The sequence below is a fragment of the Oryctolagus cuniculus genome, chromosome 2 (genome assembly GCF_964237555.1).
Source record: "Oryctolagus cuniculus chromosome 2, mOryCun1.1, whole genome shotgun sequence".
NCBI lineage: Eukaryota > Metazoa > Chordata > Mammalia > Lagomorpha > Leporidae > Oryctolagus > Oryctolagus cuniculus.
The window spans coordinates 117813163-117827632 of NC_091433.1; the positions used below are offsets into that span (position 1 = coordinate 117813163).

The 14470-nt window shown below is 46.8% G+C and overlaps 1 protein-coding gene across 1 annotated transcript in view; it reads right to left on the reverse strand.

Annotated features, from left to right (window-relative positions):
* The window catches only part of DNAH6 (dynein axonemal heavy chain 6), a 315521-nt gene that overhangs the window by 15801 nt on the left and 285250 nt on the right, over positions 1 to 14470 (reverse strand). The window contains exons 66-72 of the mRNA XM_008254187.4: positions 13393 to 13481; positions 11437 to 11583; positions 10179 to 10317; positions 9505 to 9624; positions 7899 to 8020; positions 3386 to 3515; positions 2402 to 2529 (exon numbers count right to left, since the gene is read on the reverse strand). Of these exons, the coding sequence (XP_008252409.2) occupies positions 2402 to 2529; positions 3386 to 3515; positions 7899 to 8020; positions 9505 to 9624; positions 10179 to 10317; positions 11437 to 11583; positions 13393 to 13481 (875 nt within the window). The remainder of the gene's footprint in view (positions 1 to 2401; positions 2530 to 3385; positions 3516 to 7898; positions 8021 to 9504; positions 9625 to 10178; positions 10318 to 11436; positions 11584 to 13392; positions 13482 to 14470) is intronic.

Genomic DNA, 14470 nt, shown 5'->3' on the forward strand with positions numbered 1-14470 from the left:
GGGTGCAGCACGTAGAAACGGGCACCTGCTCCCCCAGATGGGAGAGCCGCATGGCCCTCCCCCCACACTTCTGCTAGGTGAAGCCCTTTGCTGTGGGTGGACGGGGGTTCGTTTGACTAGAAGTGACCATGGGGGCACCTGAGAGTCACAGTCACGTACTTGCACATTCAGATATTCAGAGAAGATTCAGTGGGTGTCTGTGTCCAAGGAAACAAAGGTGACTAATACATGTTTCCCTGTCTTTAAGGCGTTCTTAAAACAATATGCTAGCCGGCGCTGTGGCTCAATAGGCAAATCCTCCGCCTTGCGGCGCTGGCACACTGGGTTCTAGTCCTGGTCGGGGTGCCGGATTCTGTCCCGGTTGCCCCTCTTCCAGGCCAGCTCTCTGCTGTGGCCCGGGAGTGCAGTGGAGGATGGCCCAAGTGCTTGGGCCCTGCACCCCATGGGAGACCAGGAGAAGCACCTGGCTCCTGGCTTCGGATCAGCGCAGCGCGCCGGCCACGGCGGCCATTGGAGGGTGAACCAAAGGCAAAAGGAAGACCTTTCTCTCTGTCTCTCTCTCTCTGTCCACTCTGCCTGTAAAAAAATATATGCTAAATACATGGATAGACACGTACGCCTGTGGAGTGGCTCCTTGGTTTTATCTCATTTTGGACTTTGCTGGGGGATCTTCTCACAGCAGCTCAGACTTTACCCTGACTCACTGAGTACAGAAGGTGGGAAGCCCTGACCTGGCTGCCTGGTCAGCTGACATCGGTGCCTTGCTGATTAGATGCCATAGCCTCAAGGTGAGGACTCGACACATTCGCTGACCCAGTGCCTGCTTAACCGCCATGCCTAGGCAGCAACATTTGCAGACTTTGCTTCCCTAATAGGGGACAGACTAGTCTTTGGCTTTAAAAGATCTGTCCCAGTTTTTTCCTAATCTTTTTTTTTTTTAAATAAAGAGAGGAGAGAGAGAGCGAGCGAGAGCGAGAGAGCTCTTCCATCCACTGCTTCACTCCCCAAATGGCTGCAACAGTAGGGTTGGGCCAGGCTAAAGCCAGGAGCCAAGAACTGCTGGGTCTCCAACATGAATGCAGGAGCCCAAGGTCTTGGGCTACCTTCTGCTGCTTTCCCAGGTGCATTAGCAGGGAGCTGGATTGGAAGTGGAGCAGCTGGGATTCAAACTGGCACCCATATAGGATGCCAACACTGCAGGTGGAGGCTTAACCTTCTATGCCACAGTGCCAGCCCCTCCCCCAATCTTATCCTTAAGCATTGACCTTGGGTCAGGTATTTGGCTCTCTGCTTAGCAGTAACATTTCTCCTATTAACATTCAATATTTGGTCTCTAAGAGTCTTCATTTTTCTCTTATCAAAGTTTTACACAGAGAAATTAGGAAGCATTTAACCATCAAGGTGAACCAGGAAGAAAGCAACTATAAGCATTAGGAAAAGGATCAGATGGATCCATGAAAATTTCAGTTGCATTGAAATCATCTGGTAAGGTTATCAAATTCATATTCCCAGGCCTGATTTCAAGAAATTCCAATTCAGTAGGTCTCGAGCATGGGGTCAAGGTAACTACACTGTAAATGCACATCACAGGATTCTAATGCATGGCATTTTGTGGCCCACACTTTGGAGAAACACTGGTTTTCATAGCCTTGCATAAAGACTATATTAATCAATGCAAACTAGACTTCAGGAACAAGTACTGAATCACTCTTAATTGAGTGCTTAGGCTTTCAATTTCTAGTGAGTAATTCCATGAGTGTATGTTGAGATAATGAGGAGACACTTAGGTTCTTTTTTTTTTTTTTTTTTTTTTTTTTTTTTTTTTTTTTTTTTTGACAGGCAGAGTGGACAGTGAGAGAGAGAGACAGAGAGAAAGGTCTTCCTTTGCCATTGGTTCACCCTCCAATGGCCGCCGCGGCCGGTGCACTGCAGCCGGCGCACCGCGCTGATTCGAAGCCAGGAGCCAGGTGCTTCTCCTGGTCTCCCATGGGGTGCAGGGCCCAAGTACTTGGGCCATCCTCCACTGCACTCCCTGGCCACAGCAGAGAGCTGGCCTGGAAGAGGGGCAACCGGGACAGAATCCGGCGCCCCGACTGGGACTAGAACCTGGTGTGCCAGCGCCGCTAGGCGGAGGATTAGCCTAGTGAGCCATGGCGCCGGCCCAAGACTTAGGGTTTGTAATGTCCCTCATCCCCTCAGTCGTTATAGAGATACAGCCTCGTGAGAGGATACATTCAAATTTAGACAAGTTGGGTGTGAAGAGTGGATAGCGTTTCCAAAAAAAAAAAAAAAAAAAAGTTGAGGGGATGGGAATGGAAAGTTCTAAGCACAATTGTATCAAATGCATAGTTCTCTCTGAAGCTTGGCCACCCAGTAGGAGAGATGGGGACAGCCCTCATACATGTATTAGCTTCAGCAGGTTGTTAAAGCGGTCCACTTCCTGGCCCAGCACGGTGGTCAGGGAGTTCAGGCGTCCTTGATGGTCCTTGACGAAAAGGCTCTCAGAGGCGCCCTCCATTTGCAGTACTTCTGAAACACACAGAGACTTCCTCAGGTGAGTCATTACGGATTTCTGTTCTCCTAACATCAACAGGGAAATGTGCCTATCTTGACATTGTTCTAAAACCAAGTTCTCTCATTATTTAATCCAGATACACAGGGCTTAACAGGAGCACTATTTCAATAGTTTAGAACTCTTTGGTGATCCACCTATGTTTATATAGAAGCAATCAGAAAATCAAGCTTTATTTTCATGCGTTTCAGGGAAAAAAAAACGTGTGTGTGTAAAACACGGATCTAGTGCATTTCATTTCTCATTTTAAAGCATGTTCCCCCTGGATATTCTCATCTTCTGTGCCAGTTTAGGCCAGGGGAGCATAGGACCTTGATTAAGTAAGATAAAGAAGACAAGCTGTGCTAATGCAGGAGGAGGCCATGCGGTGGAGAACGTGAAGAGAAGCCTGCCCCTTTCATCTGGGTGACTCTGGGAGGGAAGAAGTTGAAGCTGAACTCAGGGTGAGTTAGGGAGTGAAGTCCTGAAGATTTCAGTGGGAAATGCCCCCCGGATAAGGGACAGTCCAGAAACCAGAGGGGCCAGAGACCCTGGTCTTCCTTTTTACCCTGTAGGAGTGCAAGCTTTGCACCTCTCTGCCTACCTGCATTGTATCTAGGCCAGGGGCCTGGGAGATGGGAGATGGAGAGAAGACAGAGACTTGGCGTTGCTCCCAAGTTGCTAAGCATGATTCAAATGGAGCTCTCCATGTCTGCAGAGCTCTCTAGGCAAACAGTCTACGTAATCAGCAGGTCTGGACAACAGCGTATCACGCAGCCCTGACTTTGTCCCTAAGGTTCCCATTTTATACAGATGATAGGAATTGTTTATTACCTGGAACTCTAGTCCGCACAGAAGCAACAAGTTCCTGGACGATTTCATCATTGCTTTTCCCTTCTCCACCAGAAGATGATCTCGGCTGAACCTCAAGTATGGTGTTGATTAAGGTGTTGGTCTCTTTGTACTGTGAGAGGTAAAAGGCAGATCGGTGAAGACTCGGATTCTCAGAAAGTCATTTGTTTGCACTTAAAAACCCCAGTGCCAGGGGGTCCTTTGGGTTTTGCTTCTCTTGCAGCCCCTGACCATGCTGCTCCGGCTGGAGGTCTTTGACTCTAATAAATCTTGCTTTTAAACCTTAAAAAAACAGTAAGTTGTAGCACAGGTAGTTTACTTGTGGAAATAAGGGACATTCTCAGAAATGAGGACATTTAATTAAACTGTGGCAAGACTATGTAACCTGAGATCTATCCTCAATATTTAAAAATAAAGTGATTTTATTTCTGAGAGAGAAAGGGGGAGAGAGAGAGAGAGAGAGAGAGAGAGAGAGAATATGAAATGTCATATGCCGGGCTGGCACCGCGGCTCACTAGGCTAATCCTCCGCCTAGCGGCGCCGGCACACCGGGTTCTAGTCCCGGTTGGGGTGCCGGATTCTGTCCCGGTTGCCCCTCTTCCAGGCCAGCTCTCTGCTGTGGCCCGGGAGTGCAGTGGAGGATGGCCCAGGTGCTTGGGCCCTGCACCCCATGGGAGACCAGGAGAAGCACCTGGCTCCTGGCTCCTGCCATCCGATCGGCGCGGTGCGCCGGCCGCAGCGTGCCGGCCGCGGCGGCCATTGGAGGGTGAACCAATGGCAAAGGAAGACCTTTCTCTCTGTCTCTCTCTCTCACTGTCCACTCTGCCTGTCAAAAAAAAAAAAAAAAAAAAACAAAACAAAACAAAAAGAAATGTCATATGCCAGCTCACTCTCAATTCAGATCCCCCATGTGGATGGCAGGGACCCAAGAGCTTTTTTTTTTTTTAAAGATTTATTTATGTATTTGAAAGGCAGAAGTTCCACTTCTGACTCCCGGGGACTCCTTGATATCTAGAGATTGGGGGAGACAGAGAGAAGTCGTCCATCAATGGTTTACTCCTCAAATGGCCACAACGTCTGGGCTGGAACAGGCTGAAGCTAGGAGCCTGGGACTCCATTTGGGTCTTCCACGTGGTACAGGGGCCCAAGACTTGGGTCCTCTTCCACTGTTTTCCTAGCCACATTAGCAGGGAGCTGGATCAGAAGGAGAACAACTGGGACTCGAATTGGTGCTCATATGGGGTGCTTGCGTCACAGGCAGCAGCTTAACCCACTGTTCCACAGCGCCAGCTCCAAGGACTCCAAGTGCTTGAATCATCACCCGCTACCTCCCAGAGTACACGGTAGCAGGCATCAGGGGTGGGATCAGGACTCGAACTCAGGTACTCAGATGCACGCTCCCTCTTGCCCTGTGATGCTCTGCATCATCACATCAGGACCCTGCCAGCAAGAAGGCCCTCACCAGGTGGCCAACAAATGGGGTCACCCGATCTTGGACTGTGAACCTCCAGGACTTGGAGCCAAAAGAAACCTTCTCTCCTTAGAAAGTTAGCTTCTCTCAGGTGGACAGCTGACTGGCACTGCCAGCCTAGGTAGCTTCTCGCAGGTGTTTTGCTATAGTGATGGACAGCTGACTGGCACCGCCAGCCTCCCGTACAGGTTGACTCCCAGCATGGACCTGAAGGCTGAGGTGAGCTGTCCCCGAGGCTTCACTGACGTAAACGTCTCCTAGCGTGGACACGGCTTGGGAAGCTTCTGTCTGGTTGGCTCTGCTTCAACCTTGTCCTCACGGGCATACGCTCCATTCCTTTCTTCGTCTGTATGAAAGCAGGGTGCCCTAGCAGGTTAGCAGACCCAGAAGCTGGGCGGGCACACGCTTTCTTCACTTGCAGGCCTGTGCAGTCCAAGAGCAGAGATCCCTGCCCGGCAGAGACTGAGTTCCACAGCAACGGCTCTAGGAGGAACTGTCAGGCAGCCCTGGGGACCACGGCCGGGCCGGGGACGGCAGCCTTGCTCCTTTGCTTGTTACCTGTAGGAACACTGCAGAGCGTCTCGTAACCAGCAGCTTCCTCTTCACACCCAGCTTGATCGGAGCAGACGCTGTGGCAATGCTGGGGCCTCAGCGGCTGAGATGGCAGCCTGCGTGGGCGGCACATGGCTGCAGGATGCTCAGCTCTCTCCATTCCTGCCCTTTACTGGTTTCTGATAAACGTCTTGGTAAGTGCAGTTTGTTGGGGGAGAAGAAGGAATAATTTATATCCTTGGTGCTGACTTTATGGCCTGGATGAGGCACAATGGTCTAGTCTAAGCCAGTAAAGCAAAGGAGTCTGTTGGCTCTTGCAGAGAACACGAGTCACACGAGTCTTGGGCGAAGGGAGGCAAAGATGCTAGCCCGAAATATGCCCCAGCGGCACGAGGCTCGCTTTGAGCTAAAGGTAACTGGAAATGCAGCAGATAGAAGAAGGGAAATCTAATCTTCCCTTTTCTTCCTGAAAACAGGAGAGAAAAACTCCCATGTGGAAGATGGGAGGAAAGAAACATTCTTTGATTGGGAGGCACGGCCAGGAGAACAAGCAGATCTTGTTAACGAATTCTTAGCTTTCTTTAGCCTCCCCAAACAATTCAGTTACTTTTCCGTAGTTCTCTCTCCTTGGTCAATCTCATGCAAAAGCATGTAGGTTTTAGCACTTCTCTGAGTTTTCATTTCCTTATGAGTGTCACATAAAACTTTATTATAATTCTATTCTTGTATCCTGTTAAACCTATCTTATATCAATTTAGTTCTAGGTACCACCCACGCTCTAAGAGGAAAGAGATGGAATTTTGCCTCCCCTGCACAGCGTGAATGGCTCTAACACTCTTTCTGCACCTGCTTGGCTCTTTCTGTTTACACTGCCCTCATTCTTTCCTTTGGCAGGTGAGCTTTGTCTAGGTGGTGGATGGGAGGTGGTGGGTGTGTTAGGGACAAGGCCAGGACAGCTGTAGATACACTACCTCCCTAGCCAGAGAGTCCAGAGAGAAGACAGAGCCCTCCTCTAACCCCTCCCCCCAGCATCTACATACATTATTTCAGCAAAGGATTCCTACTCACTTAGCACAGGTCATGTGCCTACTCCTTGGGCCAATTAGCATGGCTAAGAGAGGGAGTACTGGTTTTGGCCAATTTTGAGTCACATGCCCACTTCTGTGGAGGTGGGAGATCATTGGAACTTTATCAGAACTCCATGGAATAGGGAAAGGGCATTTGTCTCAAATGAAAGACTTTGGAGCCGGGGAATGAACTAATGCATTAAAACAGAGGAAGGGAGGCTGGACAGGAAAGCATACCAGGGCCCTCATTCTCCACCTGCTGTTCCGGCCATGCTGAAACCAATGGGAAACAAAACAAGACAAAAATCTACATTCCAGGGACACACTGCCAAGAGCTTTACCCTTCTTACAATGCTGTCCTTCTCACAGCACCCAGCGAGCCTTACCATACCCCCCACCCTTTCCGTCTCTCACCCTGCCCTCCCCTTCCACACCACACCCTCCAGGGCAAATAGTCAGGAGTAAACATTAACAGGAGGTTTGGTCACCAGATTTTCCTCCTGAAAGTAGAACAAGGAAAAACAAGCTGCGCTATTCTAAGTTCCCACTGAATGGCAAAGTGGTTTTAATGGTCAAGGACAAGAAATGACTTCTTGATGCTCTTCTGGAAGTTCCACTTTTGATTCTCATGGAATCCTTGATATCTGGGTGTATTTCATTGCCTAAAACCTCTAGGAGCAAAACTTTAAACAGAAAGATAATTCCTTTCAGTCTCATGAGGTCAAATCTAGAGCCCAGAATTTTCCAGATTCCCTGGGACACACCTCCTTTCGTGGCTCTCTTTACCCACAGATGCCTTCATGGCACATGGTGCACCTGGGATGCCCATGGCACAGAGGAGCTTTGAATGCCATGCAGAGGACATTGGACTACCCTTGGGTAAGGCTGCAGCATCAGAAGGTCTTACACAGAAGAGTGAAAAGCTGGTTTGCTCTTTGGACCTACTGCTGTGGTCTAGTACGACAACCCTGCTTTTAGTGAAGAGCATTGTAATTTATATGCTTTGGACATTTGGTACAATGTACTTTTATAATCTAAACGTGTGTGATACACACATCTTTGTGTTAAACTAGACAAATGTGCCCAACGTGGCGGGAGAAGAGCAAAAGAGAAAAGGTCACTATTCATGTCTGCATGTTGTGGTGGTCTAGGAGCAGGCCAGTGACAGAGAAGGCAGAAGACTGAAGATGGAGGGGCCTGTCTGGTGACTGGGAAAGTGTGTTATGACATCAGGGGTCTGTGAAGGATCCAGAGTGCACAGGCTAAATTGGAACTAATTGCTGAAGCCATGATGAAACAACACTTTTACTGTTTATGAAGATTATCTCAGTGAGTTGGTGAGATAATGACTGAAAATCAGAGTTTACATATACGACATAAGTAAACATGTCTTTGAAGACCATACCTGGTAAACTAGGTTGGCATTTTCATGCATCCCAAAAATTTCTGGGTCATCTATCAAAGGCAGGTTTTCAATGTAGTCCTTAAACTCTTGCAGGCTGTCAGCCACGGGGGCAAAATAGACACCTGTGATGGAGACACAGAGGAGAGAGATGTCTCAAGTAGACTGGCTTTGATTGCTGTGTTTGGCTCTTCCCTGCCTGGTTTAGCTGTTGACTTCCAAGGAAACAGGGACTGTTTTCCCTAACCCTCCTTGCTTTCATTTCTTCGTCTAGTTGTGCTAACTTTTCTTGAGGCCTTGAGCATCTGATCAGTGTTCTGACGTTGTGAGGTGTCTATTCCGAAACATTGCAAGATTCTGAGAATCGAGGGACACACTGCTAAAACGTGTGTCTCAGTAAGGACACCAAATGTATGCTTGCATTAGAGGAGACTGCTTTCATATTTGTTTGATTAAAAAACCACCCTTTTTCAGTTTCCCAAGCCAAAAGCTACATTTATGAAACACTGATATCTAAGATTACTCATTTTTCCATAGCAATTACAGGATCTACTGTTGGAACTTATCAGCTTTGGGCATCTAACAACTCAGTGGTAGGAGACTTTTATGGGCCTATACTGTACCAATCAGACTGCTCTATCCAACGGGATTAACTGTCAGGGACTTTTGATCTACTTGCTGTCTGACCCATAATGAGGTATCACCAACACACAGACTTGCTATTTGGCTCAACTTGCTGTAATAGAAGTCTTCCTTAATTACCTTTAAGATATGTTAGAATATAACTTTAAGAACATATATAGACATAACACAATCAACTGTAATAAGGAAATAACTGAAAGTGGTTACTGCATGTGTATTTTTGTGTTCTTCCTATCAAACTAGCTCTGAGGACTGGTGTTATACAGTAGCAGGTAAAGCTGCTGCCTACAATGTAGGTATGCCACATGGGTGCTGGTTTGTGTCCTGGCTTCTCTACTTCCAGCTTCCTGATAATGGCCCAGGAAAAGCAGTGAAAAGTGGCTCAAGTATTTGGGTCTCTGCCACACAAGTGGGAGACTGGGAGGGAGCTCCTGGCTTTAGCCTGGCTCACTGGGGAGTGAACCAGCAGATGGAAGATCTCTCTGTCTCTCCCTCTAACTTTCAAAATAAATTTTATTTATTTGAAAGGCAGAGAGAGAGAGAGGCGCAGAGAGAGAGAGAGAGAGAGAGAGAGAGAGAGAGAGAACGATCTTTCATCTGCTGGTTCACTCCCCAGGTGGCCACAATGGCCAGAACTGGCCCAGACTGAAGCCAGGAGCTTCTTCTAGGTCTCCCACATAGGCAAAGAGGTTAGCATGGAGCTAGATCAGAAGTGGAGCAGCCAGGATTCAAACCAATGCCCATACAGGATGCCAGCATTGTAGGCAGCAGCTTTACCTGCTATGCCACAATGCTGGCCCCCCCCCCCAAAAAACAACAACAACAACAACAAAACACCCAGATCTGAATGTGGTCAAACATGGAAATGGGGTGGGGATGGCGATTGGATTGAGAAGATTCGACAGAATCCTTGGGTGCAGTGGCTTCTTGGGAAAAGTCCTTCCTATACTACTGAGGAGTCATTCACCTGATTCAGAATATTTATAATCATCTTCTAGTGTTTCAGGAGAAAAAAATCTTTTCAAGACAGTACGAAGGCATCTTTGATCCCAGGTGTCTGTAACTCTTCCGCCATATGTAATTTCACCTGAAAAGGAGTTTGCATTTTAAAATATATTACTGCTTTTTAAAAACTGATAATCATACTCAAATTCTAATGGCTTTTTAAAAATTACTGAAAAATGGAAGAGAATATCAGCATTTCTTTCCAATACCGCTCCTCAAAAGAATGTCATTTTTTTAAAAGAAAAAAAAAACAAAACCCTGGTATATGTACCCTATTCTAATAATCTCACTTTTTCCAAATAACAGAAACCAAAGCCACTGAGTTCTATTTGTATATTTCTTCGTCTTTTTCTTTTGCTGAAGAATATTGATTTTTGAGTCCTTAACCCAACACTGGCTTCAGTTCTAAAACACCCACAGTTCCCACATAACAAGTGCTTCCTTTAGGGACCAGTGAGTAAAATGGAATCGAGCATTTGTAGCGAGGCATTCAAACTCTACTATGCAAAAGGAGCATCTCAAGGAACCATCAGTGCCATTCACACTGGGAGGACACCATCTCTGTGTGACCAGCTGGGTAAAACCAGCGCCCTCCTGGTACACAGCTGCATGTCTGGGACACAGGGACACACTGACCGGTAATGTAAATGAGCGCATCCCAGGGAATCTTTCCTTCTTGGCAGTAAAGGTTGAGGTTCAGTAAAGCACATTCCCTGTCACTGTCATTAAATTCATAGCAGATATTCCAACCGAGGGGGCCAAACTTCTTTCTCTCCTGGAACAGAAAATTAAAATGATCTGAAATAAAATTTGTTGAAATTTTGTGTAAAATTTTGAAAATTCAAACATTTCCATTGATTTGCATTTCCTCACAATAAAAAAATCAGTCAAAAAAAAAAAAATACAACTAGACTGAAGACATCAGATAGAGATATGTAGTTGGAGAGTCAGGATTCAAGTTCAACGTGACATAATGATACCAGAGCGAGGCAGTATCATTTGAACAGGAAGGAGACAGTGGTGCTGAGTTCAAGGTCATCATTTAGGCAAGTCACTGCCCTAGTCATAGGTAAGGAAGAAGCTGTTAAAAGGAACAGGTGAGAATGAAGCTATTGCAAGAAAAATAAGGAGAACTTGATGCCAGACAAAATACATGTGTGTGAAGAGAATAAAAGCAATCCTGCAGTTCTGACTGTAGGAGACTGAGAGCCGGGGATCGCTGATGTCAGAAACAGAATCTGGAGGGGAGGCAGATTTTGGGCATGAAGCAGAACTGAGGTCATTTTTTTGTGGGTTGAATTGGTCCTGGTGTGTTCTTCCAGGTGCTGGTGCTCTGTAGGCAATCAGAACAGAGGTTCAGGCAGAAGCTGTGAGATGCTAAGGCAAGGGCAAGATCAACGGTGGAGTAAATAAAAAAAAAAAAAAGCCACTTAGGTTCAGACGGAATTGGGCTGCCTTTCAGTGTTTTGCAATGCCATTTGCAAGCTTTCTTACTATTATTTATTTGTTTACTATCCAACACACTTCTTTGTTACTATTAAAAGGCAGAGTCTGACATTTTGAGATTTGATGCTTGTTTAAAGTCCTCATCACTACGGTTGTAGAACAGTATTTTCTTCTATTTGTTGAATTCTTTACTTAGTGTAGGGTTAATCTCATGAGTATAAAGTAGACTGAAAGTAGATCATTGTAAAAATTAAGAGGGAATAAGAGAATAAGGGAGGAAGGAGGAGGATGGATGGGAGTGTAGGCAGGAGAGAGGGCAGGGTGGGAAGTATTACTATGTTCCTAAATCTCTATATATGAAATACATGAAATTTGTATACCTTGAATAAAATTTAAAAAAAGAGAAAACTTCTACCCCCCCAAAAAATAACCCTAGAGTTGATTGTACCTGAATAATTGCATGGAAGAAACAAATGCCAAATATTATTTGTCTCCATCTTCTTCCAAGGATATTTTCTTCAAAGAATGAAGGTGTCATTTCAGTAAATGCTCGTCTGATATTTGCACGTAAGCCTTTTGGAGGCTCGTTGGTTACCTGGATTTGGAGAGACCACACGTGGCAGAGAGGGGGATTGTGTAGATGTGCAATGTTTCTGAATACACACAGACTGAAGTCACAGAGAGGATGTAGATAACTGGTTCCTGGCGGGCATGCCTGGTGTGTTCCAGCCTGCTCTGTGTCTTTTTTTCTTTTTAAGATTTATTAATTTATTTGAAAGCCAGAGTTACAGAGGGAGGGAGGGAGGGAGGGAGGGGGAGAGGGAGGGAGGGAGAGAGAGAGAGAGAGAGTGATTGATCGATCTTCTATCTGCTGGTTCATTCCCTAAATGGCTGCAACAGCTGGGGCTGGGCCAGGCTAAAGGCAGGAGCCAGGAGCTTCCCCTGAGTCTTCCACATGGGTGCAGGGGTCCAAGCACTTGGGCCATCCTCCACTGCTTTCTCAGCTGCATTAGCAGGGAGCTGGATCAGAAGTGGAGCAGCTGGGGCTCAAACCAGTGCCCATAAGGGATGCCAACACTGCAGATGGTGGCTTAACCCACTATGCCACGGCTCTGGCCCCTGCTTTGAGTCTTGCTAAGCACCTCAGTCCAGAAAGAATAGGGCCCAGTGTGGTCTCAGAACTACAGTGACTGAACCACCTGTAGAAGAACCTCAGTTTCTTTTATTTGGTGTCCATTTTTCTAAATATGGAGAAAAAGCATACTAAGGATTTATTTATTTTTATTTTTTATTTTTATTTTTGACAGGCAGAGTGGACAGAGAGAGAGACAGAGAGAAAGGTCTTCCTTTGCCGTTGGTTCACCCTCCAATGGCCGCTGCGGCCGGTGCGCTGCGGCTGGCGCACCGCCCTGATTCAATGGCAGGAGCCAGGTACTTATCCCATGGGGTGCAGGGCCCAAGCACTTGGGCCATCCTCCACTGCACTCCCTGGCCACAGCAGAGAGCTGGCCTGGAAGAGGGGCAACCGGGACAGAATCTGGCGCCCTGACTGGGACTAGAACCGGTGTGCCGGCGCTGCAAGGCAGAGGATTAGCCTATTGAGCCACAGCGCCGGCCAGGATTTATTTTTAAATTGCATTTACTCATTAATTTAAAAGAAAGGAAGGATGAAGGGATAAGGGAGAGAGAAGAGAGATCTTTTATCTGCTGGCTCATACTCGAATACCCACAACTGCTGGAGTTGGACCAGGCTGGAGTCAGAAGCCTGGAACTCCATCTGGATCCCCCATGTGCTGGCAGACACCCAAGTAGTTGGGCCATCATCTCCCAGGGTGTGCATGAGCGTGAAGATAGAATTGAGAGTGGAACTGGAACTTTTCACCAAGCACTGTGGTATGGGATGTGGGGATTGCATCAAAGTGGCTTGTTTGACCACCGTACCAAACATCCATCCTGCTAAGGCTTTCTTCATTTGATTCTGGAGCCATCTTTAGAAATGGCACCGTCCCATGATATCCCGTGAATTGGGCAGGGAGGGAGGAAGAACCTCTTGTTCCTCATATGCAGAAGCTTCCTGCATATTGAGAACTTCCTGCATTGAAACCCAGTAGCCAGAGCACCCGAGGCCTGGGTCTCCACTGCTGAAACATTCCCTTAAGTCTGGGAGAGGATCTGTTTTCTTACATTGGGTAAGAAGTGGAAGAGTAGAATGACTAATAGAACAAGGGCAAGCAAGGATGGGCATTGGCGTGGCAACTGGTTCCCTCTTGCTATCCAGGGAGAGGATACTGCCTTCCACCTCCCCACCCTGCTACCTTGACAAGGTTCTGTGCAGGGTCTGAGCTCCCTGGAACCCTTAGGTCAACAGGATTGTTTCCTACTGTTCCAAACATTCATACATTACCTTGACAGAATTTTGCAGTACTGTGACAGGGAATGTATTACTGGGCATGGAGCTTAAGAAAAGCCGAAAAGTATCCTTGATCACAATATCTGTTTAAAACAAAGACAAGACGACCAAAATGGAAAATGTTTACATTGTGGAAGTGCTTTTCCATAAGAAACAGTTCCTTTAGGGAAAGAAACATGCTGTGTTTCAAGGTCTAGTTAATCTATTTCAAGTGTATTGCAAACTTTTAAAACAGAGTTGGGAGGAGTCATTCTGGAAACTTCACGTGGGAGGGTGGTGCAGTCTAGTAGCTGAACATTTGGGAAAAGAAATTAGGAAATGTTGGTTTTCAATTCTTGATGAGACTTGAAAGGCCTTTCCTTTGAAATGGAGAAATTTTTTCCGTTGAAAACAGGGAGAGTTGTGCCAGTTCATTTGTGGATCCCCCCCTCCCCCATTCAATTTCCAACAAATTGCAAAAAAAGAAAAAGAAAGAAAAAGAAAAAAGGCGAGAAAGCTTTGTTAGAGAAGTAAGGGATTTCTGCCTTCAGAAGAGACGTTGCAAAGGGAACCGAGGGAGCAGGGGCTCAGAGAGACCCCATGAACAGCCATCAGCCAAGTACATCGCTTTGTCTACTTTCTGGGCTGTGGACAGAGAACTTAAGGAAGAACAAGTTCCACTTTAGGTTCAAAAGGACAAAGTGAAACAGGAAATATCACTGTTCCCACTCGGGGAAGACGCAGGCTTCGTGAGGATGCCTTCCTTGGCTGTGGTTTTTAAGCAAAACCCGGCTGGCTCCCTCCAGAGGGCGCTGCACGGGCTCTTCCCGCCCACCCCTCCACTTCCTCACGTCTTGGTCGCTGTCACCTTCTGAGAAGGGTGCTCAGACCGCACCATTTAGAACGTCTCCCCTCCTTTCTCCCGGCTCCAGTCCATTTCAGCCTTTTGCTCCTCCTTACCTTACTCTCCTTTTTATTCTTTCCCAGAACCCGGCCACATTCTATCGCACTAGGTAAGTTACTGATTTTTATGTGGTTTGTTCATTTTCTGTCTCTCCCATTTTGTTTACCGACAGGCCCTTAAGCACCCAGA